At 40.3% G+C, this 19,504-nt stretch overlaps 1 protein-coding gene across 4 annotated transcripts in view; it reads left to right on the forward strand.

The window, feature by feature from the left end:
* Nucleotides 1–19,504, forward strand: part of blm.S (Bloom syndrome RecQ like helicase S homeolog) — a 31,771-nt gene that overhangs the window by 4,533 nt on the left and 7,734 nt on the right. For 3 of the 4 annotated variants that reach the window (XM_018254030.2, XM_041587492.1, XM_018254031.2), the window contains exons 4-16: nt 2,060–2,240; nt 2,563–2,660; nt 2,740–2,866; nt 4,546–5,177; nt 5,516–5,704; nt 8,169–8,287; nt 9,386–9,499; nt 10,360–10,458; nt 10,557–10,705; nt 10,814–10,920; nt 11,217–11,377; nt 13,775–13,970; nt 14,226–14,416. In XM_018254030.2, the coding sequence (XP_018109519.1) occupies nt 2,060–2,240; nt 2,563–2,660; nt 2,740–2,866; nt 4,546–5,177; nt 5,516–5,704; nt 8,169–8,287; nt 9,386–9,499; nt 10,360–10,458; nt 10,557–10,705; nt 10,814–10,920; nt 11,217–11,377; nt 13,775–13,970; nt 14,226–14,416 (2,363 nt within the window). 4 annotated transcript variants of the gene reach the window in all.

A 19,504-nucleotide genomic window follows, 5' to 3' on the forward strand; every position in this document is an offset into this window, starting at 1 on the left:
TTTTTAGAAGGGGTCAGCCCATTTGAAAGCTGCAAAAAGTCCAATTGAAAAGTTGCTTAGAATTTGCCATTCTATAACATAACGAAAAGTTACCTTAAAGGTGAACCACCCCTTTAAGGAGTTCATATATGTTTGAATGTAAAATACTAATAGCCAACTGGATTATGGGCTAATGCACTTTTGTAATTGGCACAGTTCGTATTTGAACTGTGGATTGTTTTGTAGTATTGCACAATTTCATCTGGCATATTCTACGCTGAGGCTTTTCAGCCAGTGGAAAAAGAGCCCATCATAGAGTGATATTAAATCAGCCTGTACTGATGGCTAAAGGCAGATTCAGACAATAAACCCCACGTGGAGTAGGTCTTAACACTTTATGCATATTATCAATGGAACATCAAGGTGTTAAATCATACCATTCTAAAATAACATAGTTGCAGCTAATCAATGAATTTGCTGAGCATTTTCCAAAATATTCTTTGGGAGGTATCTGGTCTGTGGTACACAAGAGCCACTGATGTTGGAAAACATATAATTTCAGAACAACATATTGTTTCAGAACTGCAGATATTTTTAAAGGGTTTTTTTTCTGGTTATAAGCTCCTTTCTAATTATGGAAGATATACTGGATATTATAAGACTTCTATGTCATGTAATTTTGTGTAAGCTCACTCAAATGATTACCATTTGGGAAATAAATAATTCCACCCCAGTGGAATATAAATGTTATTACCTGAAAAGGAACACTGTTGCAAATGAGTCAAGTGATATCCAAAATGAGGTTGGACTGCGTATAAGGGGTGTGATGGAATTAGTTCACAATTTCTAACAAAAAATGAGTACTGCAGCTTTAAGGGACCCTAAAACACCAAAAATGAAAGTTATTTCATGGAATGACAATATTATGTAGTGTTGCCCTGCACTGGTAAAAGTGGTGTGTTTGCTTCAGAAACTCTACTATAGTTTTTATAAACAAGCTTCTGTGCAGCAATGGAGGGGGCAGCCATTCAATCAGTAGATAATAGATATGTTCTATAGAATCCCATTGTATACTACAGGGCTTAGCTGCTGTGTATCCTGTTCCTTTTCTCCTTTTTTTTTTTTATGTATGAATGGCTGCCCCATGGCTACACAGCAGCTTGTATATATAAACTATAGTAGTGAGTGCAGGGCAACCGTACATTATATTGTCATTCCATGAAAAGGCTTTAGTTTTTTGGTGTTACTATTCCTTTAAGATTGTACTTTATTTTCTTAGTAGAGTAACACTTTCCATAGCCAAACTATGAAATGGTATTTTATCTTTTCTCAGTTTAAGGAACTCAACTTACAAATAATGAAGAAAGCGTACCAGAGCAACTCTTTTTGCTGTAGATCTCCACTTGTTTATTTAACTTTCTTTATGTATTAACTTATTTCTAAGTTAAGTTTGATCATTAAAAATATGGGACCTTTTATCCAGAATGCTCAGGACCTTGTGTTTTCTATAATTATATTTTAATTGGACTCAAATACAAGATACTGTGTTATTATTGCAGAGATGAAAGGAAATTAATTTAAAGAATTTACGGTAAATTGATTAAAGTGAAGTCTGTGGGAGATGGCCTTCCTATAATTCTGAGTTTACAGTATGGATAAACTGTTTCCGTATAACAGATCCCATAACTGTGTTTGAAAAATAGAAAATGTTTCTGTCCAAAGTATGTGGTAACACAATTAAAGAAAGCACTCTAGCATATATTGCCTCAAAATGTATAACATTATAAAGATGTGCTTTGTCTAGAAAATGCATTGTTCTTTACAATACATTGTTTTTTTTTTTGTCACTTTTTTGTTTTGGCCAACTTTGCATAGAGACATAATTTTCATTGCAGTAGAGCAATACCAGAGGCTATGATTTAGGACCTCATTATGTCAATGTATGTTTCAGGAATGCCATTTTGTTGCCAAACTGGCGTATTGCAAATAATGTGGGCATCACAATGCCTTGATTTGCTCTGTCTATTAACAGTTGTGTATCTTTACATTTCTGAGCATGACACATTACATTATTTTTTAGGTAGTGCAGAGAGAGACATGTGTAGAAACACAGATTATTTAGGGACTGATGATCTAGAACACGATCAAGAGACACTTTCACAGGTGCTTATTGAAGAAGAAGATGACTGTGAACCTGATTTTATTCCCCCATCCCCATCAGATGAAAGTCTGTCCTCTCCTCCAGTTTTAAAAGTTATCAGGTAAGTATTCCATCCTCTGTGGCAAATATTGTGCTATACTGTCCTTCCAATGGCACTATTATGTTACAGTGAAAACCTCCGTATAAACATGATTATTTCATAAGGAGTGGCTGTGCTTAAATTAACATTATATGTATCCACATATTAGGAATTTCTTTTTATTCGATGCATTCAGCTGTGTTGCACTGCTACAGGGCAGTTATTTAAATTGAACAACCCTCTGTAAATTTTTTGTGCAAAAATATGTGGGTTGTGCTGCGAATTTTTGTTTCCTATGAGGTTTCCATTGTACTTTAGTATTCCTTCTCTTTATTTTCACCAGTGCGCAAAGAAAACACAAAGTCTCCTCTTTGACAGATGTAAATGACTGTGAGAATACAACTGATCACCTGCAGGGTCAAAGTGTCTCTACATCACTTGGTATGAAAGGATAAGTTTGCATTAGCCCTTTGAAAATTTTGGAATTTTTTTTAACCTTTTATTTTTTTTAATGCGCTAGACTCCAAAGTGCCTTCTCAACTTTACACTTTAATGCTGGAAATCTGTGACTTGGTTGACAAGATTCCAATATCAGAGCTACATGTGCTGTCTTGTGGGTTGGACCTTAAGAAGAAAAGGGACATGCGGTATGTATTAGGTGCTGAATAATATACAGTATAATGACTGGACATGCTGAGCAAATGTTTCTTTTGCCTCATTATACAGTGTTTTTTGACATGTACAAATTGGTTGGTTTCCACTTTTTCTACAAACAGAACTCAACCCACATCAGCAGATTCCACAAGACAATCAACAATTATTTAAATATTTTCTATATTTTTAAAAAATACAAGCTTTTAATAAAAGCGAATAGAATTAAGAACATGTTGCCGCTTTGGTCGTTCCTTATCCCTGTAGTCAAAGTTAAAGTATTTGGAATGGAAGGCCATCCCCTCTGTAAACTATTTCATCACAAACCTTGCCACATAAAAATTTTGGTAAAAGATAGATTATATAATTTCTCTGTCGTCTCTGGGGGACACAGGGACCTTAGGGGTTAAGCTCCATCCACCAGGAGGCAGGACACTTGTTAATTATTTAAAAGGGGCATGTCTGGAGTCCAGCTTAATCCCGCACGCCGTGTTTATTCCAGTCAGTTTTTATAGTGTCCTGCTCCATGGAGGATGGACATCGCTCTCACATAGAAGCTTACTGTTAGGTATAATAAGCCTAAAGAATTCATGGATTATAGAGAAAAGTGGCTACCCAGGAGCAGGAGAAACCCTTGCATCCTGGAGGGTGAGGGTGCCCCCCGCGAGGGAATTCCACCAGGGCCATGTTAATACAGCCCACTAAAGGGCCACGCAGACAAGCCTGCTTTAAAAAAAAAGCACAAGGTCTGAGCCCTGTGGAATCTGTTGATGTAAAGAGCATCTAGGATGAGTTCCCTTTAAATAGAAACTGTAAATCAACCAATATATGCCAAAAAATCTACTGTATACAAAGTGACAGTGTACCCTTACATACTGCAAAATAATTCGTATTTCATGCAGGGGGAAAATCGGTGCTGAAATAACTTTTATCATCCATTTGTACAGACACTGCTAGAACCTAGGCAACCCGCGGCTCTTCATCCTGCTTGCTGTGGCTCGGTCTTGCGGCATTGCCTGATACTCCTGGGACGTCTATACAGCCCTCGCACCTGCTGGCGGCTTCTTGAGTGTGCGACCGTGATAAGCTAATGGTTATCTTACCGCGGTCGCACACTCAGGAAGCCTCCAGCAGGTGTGAGGGCTGTATAGACGTCCCAGGAGTGACAGGCAAAGCCGCAAGACCGAACCGCAGCAAGATGATTCATCATGGTCCTAACCGCGATCACACACTCAAGACAAGAGAGGGAAGATCAGCACAGAGCTTCAGAAAGAGAAGTCACATTAAACAGATGAGAACACTAGCATTTAATAGGGCTATTCATTGTTTCATTTATTTCAAAGTAGGCCTACACATGCACACTGCACTTCTGTTTGTTGTATTCTGTTGTTGTAACAGTTGAAATGAAAAAAAAGTTAAAACTTTTTAAAAGTTTATAAGCTGTGTTATGTTTTGCAGCTCCAGTGGAAGATGGGGCAAAATGGCTCTTTTGATAGTAAAGGTTGCTGACCCCTGACCTAGGGTGTTTTACTTACTGTGTGTTTATTTAAAACCCCATTCAGGTGGTTGTGTCTCATTCTGTATTCTCAAGGAGTTGAAAAAAAAACAAAAGAAATATGATGGGTGTATATCATAAATACTTTTAAAACCATTTTAAACGTTTGTTTTCTTGCAGGAAGCGCCTCTTATCAAATGACTCTGTGTTTAGATCATCTCCTGCTGATAGCTCAACTGTATCTTTGACTTCCTGTACATCCTCCACCCAAAATAGGGACTTTAATGTTAATGCCCCCAAGGGTGCAGAGAGTCTCTCAGGATCTTCTGTGAGCAAAGTCTTTAAATTTAATAAATTGGCTGTACATGACATTGGCACAAAGGAAAGTGAAAATTCTGCTAATTCTGCCCCCAATTTCATGGAGAAAATTGGGAACAAAACTTCATTCTCTTTCCGGGCAGGAGGAGATTCAATAATGGAAAACTCCTTCAATTTTCATAGCAGTGTTCTCAGCAACAGCCAATTTAATACTCCACAAAACGAGAAGCCAATTTCATCTAGTACCTGTACCAGACCCTACAGCCAGCCCATAGATGACATGGATAACCCTGATCTTGATTTTGATATTGATAACTTTGATATTGAGGACTTGGATGATATTCATTGCTTGGACAGCCCTGCAGCTCCATCTGTTTCCAGCAAAAATGTTCCACAGTACCCAACAATACGGGAGGCACAAATTGATTCCAGAAATAAAGAGAAAAATACACGTAATAACACTGGTGATACAACTAACCCGTCATTGTTATCAGGTCAGTTGTTGAAAATCGAAAAAATATTTTTCTCCATATTTATAGACACATACTTTACCTAGGGCTGCACAATTTTAAGTTTTAAAGGAACTGATTCTTATTGCCTGTGTTACTTGGCATTATGAATCCTGGGGTCTAAACCACTAATAAACTCTCATTTCTCGGTCTTGCTCAATGCTTTACTTATTTTCTATAGAGATGAACCTTACAGCTGGAAGGCTTTAATACTCTTGGCGTCTTCTTCAAGTAAATTTTGTTCTATGTTAATACAGGAATAATTGAAAATCACAGGTTCACACGAGGATATCCATTAATTGGGACTTTTATTTCTTCCACAGACTCTCTACTGAAACCGCAGATAGAGAACCCAGCCCATGAACGATTCAGAGGCTTCAACTTTCCTCACTCCAAGGAAATGATGAAAATTTTCCACAAGAAATTTGGTTTGCATCGGTTCAGGACCAACCAGCTAGAAGCCATAAATGCATGCTTGTGTGGGGAAGACTGCTTCATTCTTATGCCAACAGGCAAGTATTGATTGGTTTTTGTGTGTCACACTTTTAGTCAGACTAATTACAACATTTTTCTGCCTTCTTGCAGAATAGACTTTTAGGTGGTTATTTATTAATCTCGATTTTATCCTTATCAAGTATTTTTAGTGAAAAAACTAACATTTTTAGAGAAACAAACATGAATTATTAGAGAATTATTATGTCCCGAAGCTGCTAGAAGTCTGAAGCCTAAGATACTCCATCTAAAACCTGTTGAATTCATTCAAGTCAATGGCAGCTGTCCCTTTAACCATTTGAAGATGTTTTTAATCTTCACAAATTTGGTAGTTTTGGGGTGTTTTATGCTGGTTTTTGCTCAGATTCGGTTCGGTATTAGGCTGAATCCTTCACAAAGGATTCGGTGGTTCAGCCGAATCCAAAATACTGGATTCGGTGCATCCCTACTCTCATTCTATTCATTGTTATGGGATTTTTTGAATTATAATTATCAATGGAGTTCATCATTTGATAAATATACTTTTAAAAATCCCATAGGAATGAATAGAAAGTGAGTGAGTTTTTCTGTGGTGAGTTCTAATCTCACATTTTAATAAATCTACCCCTATTTGTTTACTATTTAGCTAAATTGGAATCTCACAATATACACACAACATTATAACAGAAATGCCAAGACTTTTTTAGCGTTGCACTGTGAGTGTTGTATTTACATAAACACCCATTTTCCAAGCCATTATTTTAAAAATCTAAAAGGGAAGCACTCTGAAGAGTGATCTAATGGAGCTATATGTAGTTAATAATGGTCTGCTGTGTCACCAGCTCAGGATCTATTTTGTCTTCCTTTTTGGCCGCTGTGCTATTACAAAAATATGTAGGATTTTTTTTAAAAAAAAATAAGCAGCTGGTACAGAAAAACAGTTTAGAGGTATAAAGTATGCATTGCCAAGACTTATCTTTTTAAAAGAAACACAAAGTACTGTATGTGAAATATTTCAAAAGGGAAGAATGCCTGCTCATAAATCATATCATATTTTTTTTTTTTTTGCATAAAGACATAATTGCAAGCAACTTCCAATTATACTTCAATGTAAGAATAGTTTTTAAGTTACTTGTTAAAGGGGTTGTTCACCTTCAAACACTTTTTTCAGTTGTTTCAGATAGATCACCAGAAATAACTTTTTACAACTACTTTCTATTTTGTGAACTATTGAAGTGTAAAGTTGAATTTTTCACCTACTAAAGCAGCTCGGGGGGGGGGTCGCCGACTCTTTACCTGATTTTAAATTGATACATTTAGTTGATACATTTGTTTGTCCCTGCTGAGCAGAATCCCTGAGCTTTATTAAAGGCAGCTGTTAGAATTGATACAACAGTTGCTAATATTCAGCAGCTACTGTGGAATAATGTATCCACTAATTGTATCAACTAAATGTAGCAAATTGTAACAATTCAGATGCTCCTGGAGCTGCCAGACTGAAACACCAGAAACACAAACTTTAAACTTCAATTTTGGTAAAACGGTAAAAAATGGAAAGCAATTGAAAAAAATATGGTGAATAATCTGAAAATAAATGAACTGGAAAAAGTGTTTGGAAGGTGAACAACCCCTTTAATGTATTTGCACCAGTATTTTTGCTTATCATTTTTTGTTCTCTGGTTCTGACAATGTAACAGAAGACTTTTAAATCTGTTACCTTCTGCTACATTGTTTGAGGAGTCAGAATTAGTAGTGCAGTGACTATAAACAGACAGATAATGTTTTCGATATAAACTATACATGCAAACCATTGAATTGTTGATTGGAATTAAATGGCTGGAAACTGTCCCATGTGACATTACTTTTATTTAATACATTTTGTATTCTGGTCTGTCCTGATTAGAGTTTCACAGGATGGCCCTGATTGTCCTGACTAGGCAGGGTTCAGGGCTTTTCGATTAGAGGCTGTGGCTTTCCAATAAAAAAAATTCAAAAAGTGCTCAGAAGAGTACTCTGAGCAATTTTACATTGTTTTGTGTAAGGTATATGTCTCCATTAAACACAAATAGAATATAGCATTATGAAAGAAAGTAAAGGTTCTGAGAATGCACATTTGCATATTTAAGAAGTAAAAGCACCTATGTGTCTTCCTTTGTCTAAGGGTCCTGGCAAACAAGCCATTTTTGTTGCATGAGCTGAATCTCCTATAGCACGGGTGACTAAAATTTAAATTCTCTGTGGGGAAACCTGCATCCCCTGTGCATCATGTAGTAGCCCAATGTTGCCTTCCAAGGCAACTTCGGCCTATTAAGTGATACTTATGTTTTACCACCAGTTCTCTTACGCCCATAGGAAGGGCAACAAAATATGCTATCTGCAATCACAATAGATTATTATTAGAGAGGTCTCCAAACTTGTCCTGAGGCATGTGGGGTACTATCTACAGGGAATAAATTGCATCTTAATGAAATTGGTGTTACTTATATCTCTGATTATGCTTTCAAGGTGGTGGAAAAAGTCTATGCTACCAACTGCCAGGCTGCATATCCCCAGGAGTTACAATTGTCATCTCTCCACTCCGCTCTCTGATTGTAGACCAGGTTCAAAAGCTCACCTCTTTGGATGTAAGTTACCTTGAATTTATTGTACTTACCTTTATATTTAGGTGTTGGTGCCAATCATCTTTAGTTTTTTGTAACAGTGCTGAAAAATTTGCATGCCACCTTTTATGTATGCTTAAAGGAGAAGGAAAGCTCCAGGACAGTTTATTGCCAACAGATTAGCTACAATAGTGCAAGCTAGAAAGCTATATTTTTCTGCAGAATGCTTTACCATACCTTAGTAAACGGCTCTAGACACTGTCTCTGTTTGTTTAGGAAGCTGCCATATAAGCTTGGTGTGACATCACTTCCTGCCTGAGTCTCTCCCTGCTCACTCTGAGCTCAGATTACAGCAGGAATGGGAGGAGGGAGGGGGAGAGGAGCAAACTGAGCATGCTCAAGCCCAGCCCTGGAAGTTTATGCTGAAAACAGGATGTCTGATACAGAAGCCCACGTGTACACAATAAAAGGAAAGAAATGATGTGTTTCTTTTGACAGAGGACTCAGAGCAGCATTACTTTGAGGTTTAACTGGTGTATTTATATAGACCTTTCTGATAAAGCTTACTTCATTTTAGCCTTTCCTTCTCCTTTAAAAAAAACAGTATTCCCTGTTGCTGCCTATGGGAATCTCATGAAAACTCCAGCACAGGTGATTTGTATGATTTTCACAGGTAATTCTGGCCTGAAATATAAATAAGATAATTAAAGTCAGTTTAAAACAGCTCCCATTGGCAGCATTTGGAGATCACAGGAGGCAATTACATGTGGCATTATTTATTGGCATTGTTAGGGAGATAACATATCCATTTGTTAACAGAATTTAGAGTATTAGAATACATTTGCTGTCCTGGATAGAGGCATAAATATCACAACAGGGTTTGTATCGGTCAGTATGGGATTATTTTACAAATTGACTTTAACTTTATAAGACTGGGATAAAGTTAACCTTCCTCTGTCATAAATATACTTGTCCATATTAATATTTTAATTTCAAAGCCCTTATCATTTTCAATAAGTGGTGAAAATGGGCGGGATGGTTATTGGCCTAATTCCTCTCATTCTCCTCATTGCTAATGATCACTATAATGCAGTATGTATCTTGCTTTGTGTTTCTCTACAGATTCCAGCTACATATCTCACTGGAGATAAGACAGATGCTGAAGCTGCTAGTATTTATTTGCAACTCTCTAAGAAAGACCCCATTATAAAACTTCTCTACGTCACCCCAGAAAAGGTGTGTATTTTCACACGTAAGGCAAATAACAGTACACTAAAAGCCTACGCTGTTTTGACGCAGTCCCCTGGGAAAACCTAACATTGGGGTTTTTGCTGTAGTGTGAAATTTAACGGTTTTCATCCAAAGTGAAGCAGTAGTGTGGCTCAACCGGATCCAAATAAAGTGCGGGTAAAACATATATGGCTTTATTGAAAATGCTTTAAGATAGCAAAGTAGCGGGCAACTCGTTTGTGACGTAAGTGTCACTTCATCAGTAGCGTCGAGCTGTTCCTCTGCCCGCTACTTTGCTATTTTTTGAAGCATTTTCAATAAAGCCGTATATGTTTTAATTCAGTGGTTCGTACCCGCAATTTATTTGGATCCGGTTGAGCCACACTACTGCTTCAATTTGGATGATTACTTACCTACGAGGACTCAGTCCCCGCCTTGATAATGTCTCCTTTCTTCTCAAGAAATTTCACAGTTTAACAATCCATATCACAGAACCCTTCCTTCCACCCTAGTGGAGATTATAGGGATCATTTACTTAAACCCCAAGCAGATGTGCAAGAGGACAAACACATGGCCTCATTGTGGCCTGCGTCTAAATTTGGCACGAGTCGGGTGGGGGGTCTGGGAGCTTACAAGGGTTACACCAACGAGTTTCCCCCTTTTAATACATTTGTGCCTGATTACTAGCAGTGATGTATAAATCAGGAAAAAAGGCAGGTATTTGTGCTCCGATATGGAGTAGAGAGAACTATGGTAATTCTTTGATGCATAGGCATGAGGCTTTGTTATGGATAGGTTCTTTGATTTGCTATTATTGGTAGATCTGTAGGCAGTATTTTTATGGAATCTTTTCTCCTGATACATAGGTCTGTGCAAGTACCAGGCTAATTTCAACCATGGAAAATCTATATGAGCGTCAGTTGCTGGCACGATTTGTCATTGATGAGGCTCACTGTGTCAGTCAGGTATGCTCTTATGGCTCCTGTTTTTTTTTTTTTTTTTTTTTAAATTTTGCTGCTTGTATGATCTTTCATGCATTATGTTGCATTGTAATCTGTTTCAGTGGGGCCATGATTTCCGCCCAGACTACAAGCGCTTAAATGTGCTGCGCCAGAAGTTCCAGTCTGTACCAATGATGGCTCTCACAGCAACTGCAAACCCCCGAGTGAAGAAGGACATTCTTAACCAACTAAAGATGACCAAACCCCAAATGTAAGTTTGCCCTGCAACATTGTTAGCTGTCTCTTTACTGAGCTGTAGGCAATTACACACTGCACTTATTACAGAGGGTTCTCAACTGTATTTGTGTTCTTTATTTAGATTTACAATGAGCTTTAACCGAGACAACTTAAAATATGAAGTGCTTCCAAAAAAACCCAAGAGGGTGGCATTGGACTGTGTTGAGTGGATCAAGAAACATCACCCAAGTAAGTACTAAGTTGGTGTGCTTGTCTAACGTTGTTATCTGCAACAGGGCAGATATATATATAGATATATGCTTAGTACAAACAGAAGCCTTTATATGCACCTCCTTTACAATGATGTGTTTGTTCCCATACATATGCATTTGTTATGCAACAGTACTTGCAACATTTTTTTGGTCCTCAAGGTAAGCTGAATATGTAAACTCATAAACTTAAATATTTATAAATTCCATCAAACTACAATGCAAGCTTAGAGAAATCTGAAATATGGGTTTATATTTATGTGTTTAATTTAATAGATGATTCCGGAATCATTTATTGTCTGTCTCGGCATGAATGTGATACAATGGCAGATACTCTGCAGAAGGAGGGCCTTGCTGCTCTTGCGTATCATGCAGGACTTGCCGACTCCAACAGAGATTATGTACAGCACAAATGGATAAACCAAGATGATTGCCAGGTATTGCACTGACTTTAGAAGGAATTCTATTGGCATTCTTTTTACATCTACCTACATAAATTAAGGGGTGATTTCAGTTTGTCCTTTGAATTTTGTATTCCATAAAATTCTGAAACATAGCTAGATCTTGTGATTCCTTAAAATACTCATTAAACTTTCATACTTTCCCATCTTCATTAAACAAAATACTCTAGCAATGATCTCCTCATGAACCTGCAAAATTATCCATTCAATCAACTCAGTCTGCAATTTATAGTAGTCTTAAAGGCTCATGTATGATTCCTAAGAACTAAAATAGGTTTGATTTAAATACCAAAAGATGAATACAGAAAATGAGGTCTCAAGGTATTAACTCCCCAACTATTGGAAGAGATCCAGGTGCACCTCCCTGAACCTTCAGCTAAGGTATTGCAGTCTTGCAGATGTGTAAAAATTGTAGTTTATTCTGTGTCCTTGTGTACCAAATAAAGTACAATTTTTACGTCTGTCTGGAAGACTGCTCCCTAAGTGCCTGCTCTACTACAATACGGTGCAGCTCAGTGGAGCCTTATACCTGCATTGATCAGGAGATAAGTACAGAGTTCTCTTTTTATGTTGCACCTCTTGAAAAGGTAGAAAGAGTTAACCAAGTTTATTAATTATATAATAAACATACATGAGCTACGTGGATCCTGTTCTCAAGAGAGACAGAAGACAGAACAAAGTATTGACCAGACCTTATATACCCCCTGGTAAGAGCCTTCATGGGGAAGCTATGTAAAGGGAGTATAGGGGAGTGATAAGGAATACGTCTCAGTGTCCAATTAACTGGTATGGGAAAAAGAAAGGAGTCGCTTCAAGGACGATTCACTTAGGTACAGAAAAACAACCTACGATACTGATAAGAACCCACTGAATGCAACTGACGCAGATGTTTGTGCTCCGTATATGGCTCAACATTTTGCATGTAGGGAAGGAATATTGCATTGTGGACAAAAAAATTGCTAATTGCATGGATGTTTGTGCTTTTTAATAAACCAGTCGCACAATATCCAGTTTTAAGCATATATATTTTCTGTGTTTTGCTGCTACCTGCTTTCCATTTAGTCAATAGCTTTGTTGTCCTCAAAGTATTTACCCTCTTATCTGTAAACTGGTACAGATGTAATATTGCTTGCTTACAGCTTGATGTTTCAGCAGAATAATGCAAACTCCTGGCTGTTTAAGCTATTTATATACCTAAAGTTTAGTACATTTTTAGCTATACTTATTTGGCTACCTTCATCCTATTATGGGGCAAATTCACTAAAGCGCGAAGCGGCTAACGCTAGCACAAATTCGCCAGCATGACGTCATTTCGTTACTTGCAAATTAGGCATCACTAGCGTAACTTCGATTTGCTTGACAAAGTAACGCTAGCGCAACTTCGCTACCTTTCGCCTCCCTGAGCGCAACTTCGGATTTTAGTAAATTAGCGGCGCCCTGGCGAAACTTCGCCTGACGAAGTGCGGCGAAGCCAACGCTGGCGCAACTTCGAAGGGTAGTAAATTTGCCCCTATGTTGGCAGCTGGGAAGATACAATAATGTTCTTACCAATGGAAAATATTCACAGCACAAGCTCAGGTCAGCAGAGAGATTTTATATGTTGATATTTTCAGGCATAGTTTCTGCTGACCTGAGCTATGAAATATATCTTCTAATGTGGACATCGCACTTAGAGACCCATTTATCAAAGTTCGAATTTTGAATTCATTCAATTTTCTTTTCAAAATTCGAATATACTCCCAATTCAACAGGGAGGTTATTTAAGAAAAAATTTGAATGGCTAATATTCGATCAAATGGTTCCAACCCGAAAATTCTAATTGTATTCGATTTGTACAAATTGAATTTTTCTCCCGAAATAAACAAAAACTTGAATGTCAGGAAGGCTATTAACATCTCTAAATGGCTCGACGGACCTCTGCCATTGACTTGTACATGAACTCGGCAGGTTTTAGGTGGTGAATATTCGAATTGGGACTGTTTCCATGGTTGAGATGTGATAAATCTCACATTAGAATTTACATTCAAATAGGGGGCTTAAAATTCAAATGTGTGAATTATGAAACTCGAAAAAATTAAATTTTACTATTCGACCCTTGATAAATCTGCCCCTTACATTGAACCAAACAAGAGTATAATTAAGGAATACGTTAGAATTTGAAATTTTGAAAATGTTCTTACCAACAGGCTTTTGATGAAGGACTTCAATAGGCACCAGCTCTCTCACTCTTACACATTTATTTATACATTGTTTATTGTTGATGATTTATTTTTACTTATTTCCGGCATGGCTTTGCTGGCAGCTCATAGAATTTTGTAACTTGCTTTCCACTACAGTGTCACTTAAAAAAAATGTGTTTTTCCATTGATGTAGGTAATTTGTGCTACCATTGCCTTTGGAATGGGAATTGATAAGCCAGATGTGAGGTATGTCATTCATGCCTCTCTACCAAAGTCTGTGGAGGGATATTACCAGGAGTCAGGGAGAGCTGGCCGAGATGGTGAGACATCCCACTGCCTCCTATTCTACAGCTACCATGATGTAACAAGAATCCGTAGGCTAATACAAAGTGAGTAGTTGCTCTAAGGTCTCAAATGTGTCAACATTTTCTTGTCTCGTTGCATTTAGAACATTGAGTCTGAAAGTATTGTTTTATCCTAATGGCTTGTGTAAAACTGGTTAACAAATGTACTCCTACACAAAAATAAATTTATTTCTTACTTCTATTGTTTAAAATATCCACGTTAGATGCCTTTAATTTTTGCAACCCAACATTTGTGCTTGTTGATTTGTGCTTGTTAATTTTGGGTCTCCTCTTTTTCAGTGGAGAAAGATGGAAACAGCCATACAAAACAGACGCATTTTAACAACCTATACAGTATGGTACACTACTGTGAAAATGTGGTGGAATGTCGCAGGATGCAACTTCTGTCTTACTTCGGTGAAAATAATTTCAATCCAAACTTTTGCAAAGAGCACACACAAGTTGCTTGTGATAACTGTCTCGGGAAGAAGGTGAGTTTTCACAGCTTTATTCTAGTGACAAAGACTGGTCCTTTTAAAATGATTACATTAAACTATTAAACACCAGGGCTCTTGACAATATGTATTTTCAATTCAATTTGTAACATTTTGAATGTGTTGTCCATATAGAGTAGTTATATAGAGCATATGTAAATATGTTGCTGATACTATTATACAGAAACTGACGTTTATTTAGCCAAATGTTTAGTTTCAGCGCTGATATCTTGTATTTGCTGCCAGTAAAGTAGCATATTTCTGCTTTTCAAAAAAAAAGTTTCATTCAATAAACTGTAAGCCTGGCCTTGGAACCACAGCACAACATACAAGAGATTAGCATTGTTAAAGAATATAATAAAATACTAATTCTCTGTGCACAAGGTCAATTAATTTAATTACAACGCTGAAGTAATCTAAACAGCTTTGTAAATGCTTTTTATTTTTGTGTTTTTTTTTTTTTTTTAAATACGGTATTCTTTTCTGTGTCTCTGCAAATTTAATGCCACCTGGTTAAGAAACAATATGTTCTGTTCAAGTCTTCCATACCATTAACTTCCCATGTACTAAGAGGGGAGGCTATTTAAATGCCATACTGTGGAGCTGCAAAACAATAAAAAAAAAAAAACCATTGCAAATAATATGCAAGGCACAGTAACACCAAAAATGAAAGTGTTTTAAAAGAATGACGATATAATGTAGCGCTGCCCTGTACTGATAAAACTGGTGTGTTTTCTTCAGAAACTCTACTATAGTTTATACAAACAAGCTGCTGTGTCGCAATGGGGGCAGCCATTCAAAGCTGAAAAAGGAGAAAAGGCACAGGATACACAGCAGATAACAGATAAGCTCTGTAGTATACAATGGGATTCTTCGGAAAGTATTCGGTATCTACTGAGTATCCTGTGCTTGAATGGTTGCCCCCAATGGCTACAGCAGCTTGTTTATATAAACTATATCTTAAGCAAAAACACCATTTTTACCAACGCAGGGCAACAGTACATTATATTGTAACTCCTTTAGAACGTTACTGTTCCTTTAATTCATGCTAAAAATGAAATTCAAACACTCCTAATAGCCAAATAAAATGCATTTGGGGGCCTGGTGTTTGCATCAAAGATGAGCCAGCTCCCTGCACTACAACAGTATTTCTCTGTCGTCTTTAGGGGGACACAGGGACCGATGGGGTTAAGCTCCATCCTCCAGGAGGCAGGACACTTGAAGTAATTAAAGTGGGCGTGCCAGGTTAGGCTTAACCCCACACACTGTACTCAGACTTCAGTTTTTTAAGTGTCCTGCTACCTGGAGGATGGACATCTCTATCTCTGAGAGAAATCTACGGTCAGTCTGTGACTGACACCAGGGGTGACACCTAAGGCAGGATTACCTGTACCTATATGGTTAGCCCCCTACGCGAGGACATCCACCGGGGTCATAACTCTAGCCTGTGGGCTATACAGACCACCCAGACGTATGCCTGTTCTAATTCTAGCGCAGAGGGTGTGGCCGGTGTGAGGGGGGGGTAAGTGACTACATATATGTTATATAATGTATGTTCACTATGTCTGCTGATTCTGCATGACTTTGTCTCCGGTGACCCTCTTCACCCCCCCCCCCCGCTCACCCGCCCGCCCGTCCGTCGCCTCACCGACTAGCCATACCTTACTCTCCCTTAGTAGTGTGGGTGGAGGAAGATAGGAGGAACCCAGCGAGGGAACGTCTAGCGTTCCAGCGCTGCTCAAATGGCGGCTGTCTGCTTCTTCGGCGGGCTGTATTACAGCACGCGCCGAGTGGAACGCATGATGCGTTCCAGCGGCCATTTTGGGTTTTCCTCGGCGGGCTGTTACACGCGCGGCTCAGCAGCGCTACACAGCACAGCTCTTGTCTGGTGACGGCACAGGTTGGCTACCCCACACCCTCTACATAGGATGGCAGAAGGTAGGCCAGGGGGGCTATTCAGCAGGGCGGGGGGACGAGTCCCCACAGCACAGGTGAATTTTTTTGTGTGTGCTAAGTGTCAACAAAAATTTCAGGGGGCACAGGATGAGTCGCTTTGCAGAACTTGCACCATGGGGCAGGGGGCAGCTATGGTCTCTGGGGCTCTGCCAGAAACACAAGCTGAAGATACAGTGCAAGGCACTTCTCAGGAATTATCTCATGGGCCAGCAACAGACCCACTCCCTCCATTATGGGCAGTACAGTTGTCACAGTCACTGGCTTCTCTTCAGGGATTGCCAGCCATTGCTGATAATCTAGGAAAGGCGCTGGCTAAATTTCACCACAAATCCGGTGGTAAACGCAAACGTCCTGATGACGAAAAAGCGGATTCTGTTACTCACAATTTTTCTGAGGATTCCTCTATTGAACAGGGTTCTTCCCAGTCAGAGGGAGAAATACCGGCATCTATTGCTTCTTCTGATGATGAGCAAGAAGAACAAGATGAGGCAAGGGAAAAGGATAGCCTTCATGATGTTGAGGGCATTATTAAAGGGGTACTTGATGTACTTAACATTTCACCGAAGTCTAAAACAGGGGAGACAAAATCTCTTTTCAAAAGACAGCATAAATCTACAGTCTGTTTTCCTGAACATGATCAGTTACTAGGGATAATTCAAGAGGAGTGGGACGCTCCTGAAAGGAAGTTTCAAGCTACTAAGAAATTCACAAAGTCCTATCCCTTCTCTAAAGAGCTTATTGATAAGTGGTCTAACCCCCGGTGGTCGACGCACCAGTGTCAAGACTTTCTAAATCTACCACGCTGCCAGTCACTGACGCAGCGGCATTCAAGGATCCATCTGACAAAAGACTAGAAGGTTTTTTAAGGGCAATATATTCCTCAGCAGGATCTACACTGCGGCCCTGTTTGGCTTTAGCATGGGTCTCAAGAGCCATTCAGGCTTGGTCCGAGTCACTCGTCAAGGACATTCAGGGTGGTGTTCCCCGAACTGATCTTCTGTCCTCTGCACAAGCAATTGCGGAAGCATCAAGCTATCTTTGTGATACTTCCTTGGATGCCTCACAGCTTACTTCACGTACTTCGGCTCTGTCAATAGCAGCACGCAGAACGCTTTGGCTGAAGAATTGGTCAGCGGACATTAGTTCCAAGAAGTCCTTAACTTCTCTTCCGTACAAGGGCCAACGATTATTTGGCGAGGAACTCGAGAAGATTATCTCACAAGCGACAGGTGGTAAGAGCACCTTCCTTCCACAAGCCAGAAGTAGAGCATCATCAGCCAACAGACGGGGAAAATCTTTTCGTGGCCAGAGTGGCCGGTTCGCGCGGCGGGGTAGTCCGCCACAAAGATCCCACTTTCGCTCCAAAACCAACGACAAGAACCGCCCCCCGTGGAAGAGTAATCGACCTCACAACAAACCATCAGCTGATAAGCCCACGTCGGCATGACGGGGCAATCCCTCCGGAATCGTTGGAACAGATCGGCGGAAAATTACTACGATTCCGGGAGGAATGGATCCGTCACTCTTCAGATGCCTGGGTCAAGGAGATCGTCTCTGGGGGCTACCATCTCGACCTGGCGGCACAGCCTCCCAGGAGATTCATTATGTCCAGGGTACCCTCCAATCCCTTAAAACAAAGACCTTTTCTGGAGTGCATAGTCAAGATGGAGAGATCGGGGGTTATCACACCAGTACCTCAGCCGGAGAGATTCTCCGGGTTCTACTCCAACCTTTTTACAGTCCCAAAGAAGGACGGCACGGTCAGACCTGTTCTCGACCTCAAGCGACTGAACAAGTACATCCGTTCTGTGCGCTTCAAAATGGAGACTTTGAGATCAGTAATTCGGGGCATGGAACAGGGTCAACTAATGATGTCCCTGGACATAAGGGATGCTTACCTCCATGTTCCCATTTGGCCTCCTCATCATCGCTACCTCCGCTTTGCATTTCAAAACAGACATTACCAATTTGTGGCACTACCGTTTGGCCTGTCCTCGGCCCCGCGGGTCTTCACCAAACTAATGGCAGTGTCGGCAGCCACCCTGAGACTGCAAGGGATTTCGGTGACACCTTATCTCGACGACCTACTTATCAAAGCCCGGTCAGTAGAGAAGGCCAGGGTGGATCTCCAAAGGGCGATTTCACTTCTCCAGAGCTTCGGCTGGACCATCAATTGGTCCAAATCCAATATGACTCAGAGCCATCACATGACCTTTCTCGGGCTGGAATTCAACACCCTCACGCAGACCGTGAGTCTACCTCTGGTCAAACAGAACAGAATCAGGGGTCAGGTACAGTCTCTGATAGACAGCCCGGTATCCACAGTACACAGAGCAATGCAAGTCCTCGGATCGATGGTATCAGCCATCGAGGCTGTCCCCTTCGCACAGATACATCTTCGTCCTCTTCAGTCCAGCATTCTTGCCATCTGGAAGGGGGATCATTGAACCAACCTGTCCGGTTATCTCCGGCGACGAAAGAAGCTCTACGGTGGTGGCTGTCCCCCGAGAACCTAGCAGTAGGACAATCTTGGGCGACGCCAGATTGGAGGGTGATGGCCACGGATGCCAGCCTTCAGGGCTGGGGAGCAACTTGGGAGAACCACTCTGCGCAGGGCCGCTGGTCTCCCGCGGAGTCCAGACTTCCTATCAACATTCTGGAACTCAGGGCAGTGAAGTTGGCACTCAGTCAGTGGAGCCACCTCCTACGGCTACAGTCAGTCCGCATCCAAAGCGACAACGTCACCACGGTGGCCTACATCAACAGACAGGGAGGGACTCGGAGCCAAAAAGTGGGCAGAGCAGAACTCTGTCAGACTATCAGCCATTCACATACCAGGCGTGGCCAATACAAAGGCGGACTTCCTCAGTCGAAATCAACTCGATCCCGGGGAGTGGGAGCTTCACCCGGAGGCTTTCGATCAACTAGTGTCAATCTGGGGAAGACCAAGCATAGATCTCATGGCGTCGAGGCGAAATCGAAAAGTCTCAACCTTCTTTGCACGATACCGAGACCCTCTAGCGGCAGGGGTAGATGCCATGACACAACACTGGCAGTTCAAGCTGGCTTATGTCTTCCCTCCACTTCCAATGCTCCCTCGGGTGCTCAAGAAGCTCAAGCAGTCCAGAG

The sequence above is a fragment of the Xenopus laevis genome, chromosome 3S (genome assembly GCF_017654675.1).
Source record: "Xenopus laevis strain J_2021 chromosome 3S, Xenopus_laevis_v10.1, whole genome shotgun sequence".
NCBI lineage: Eukaryota > Metazoa > Chordata > Amphibia > Anura > Pipidae > Xenopus > Xenopus laevis.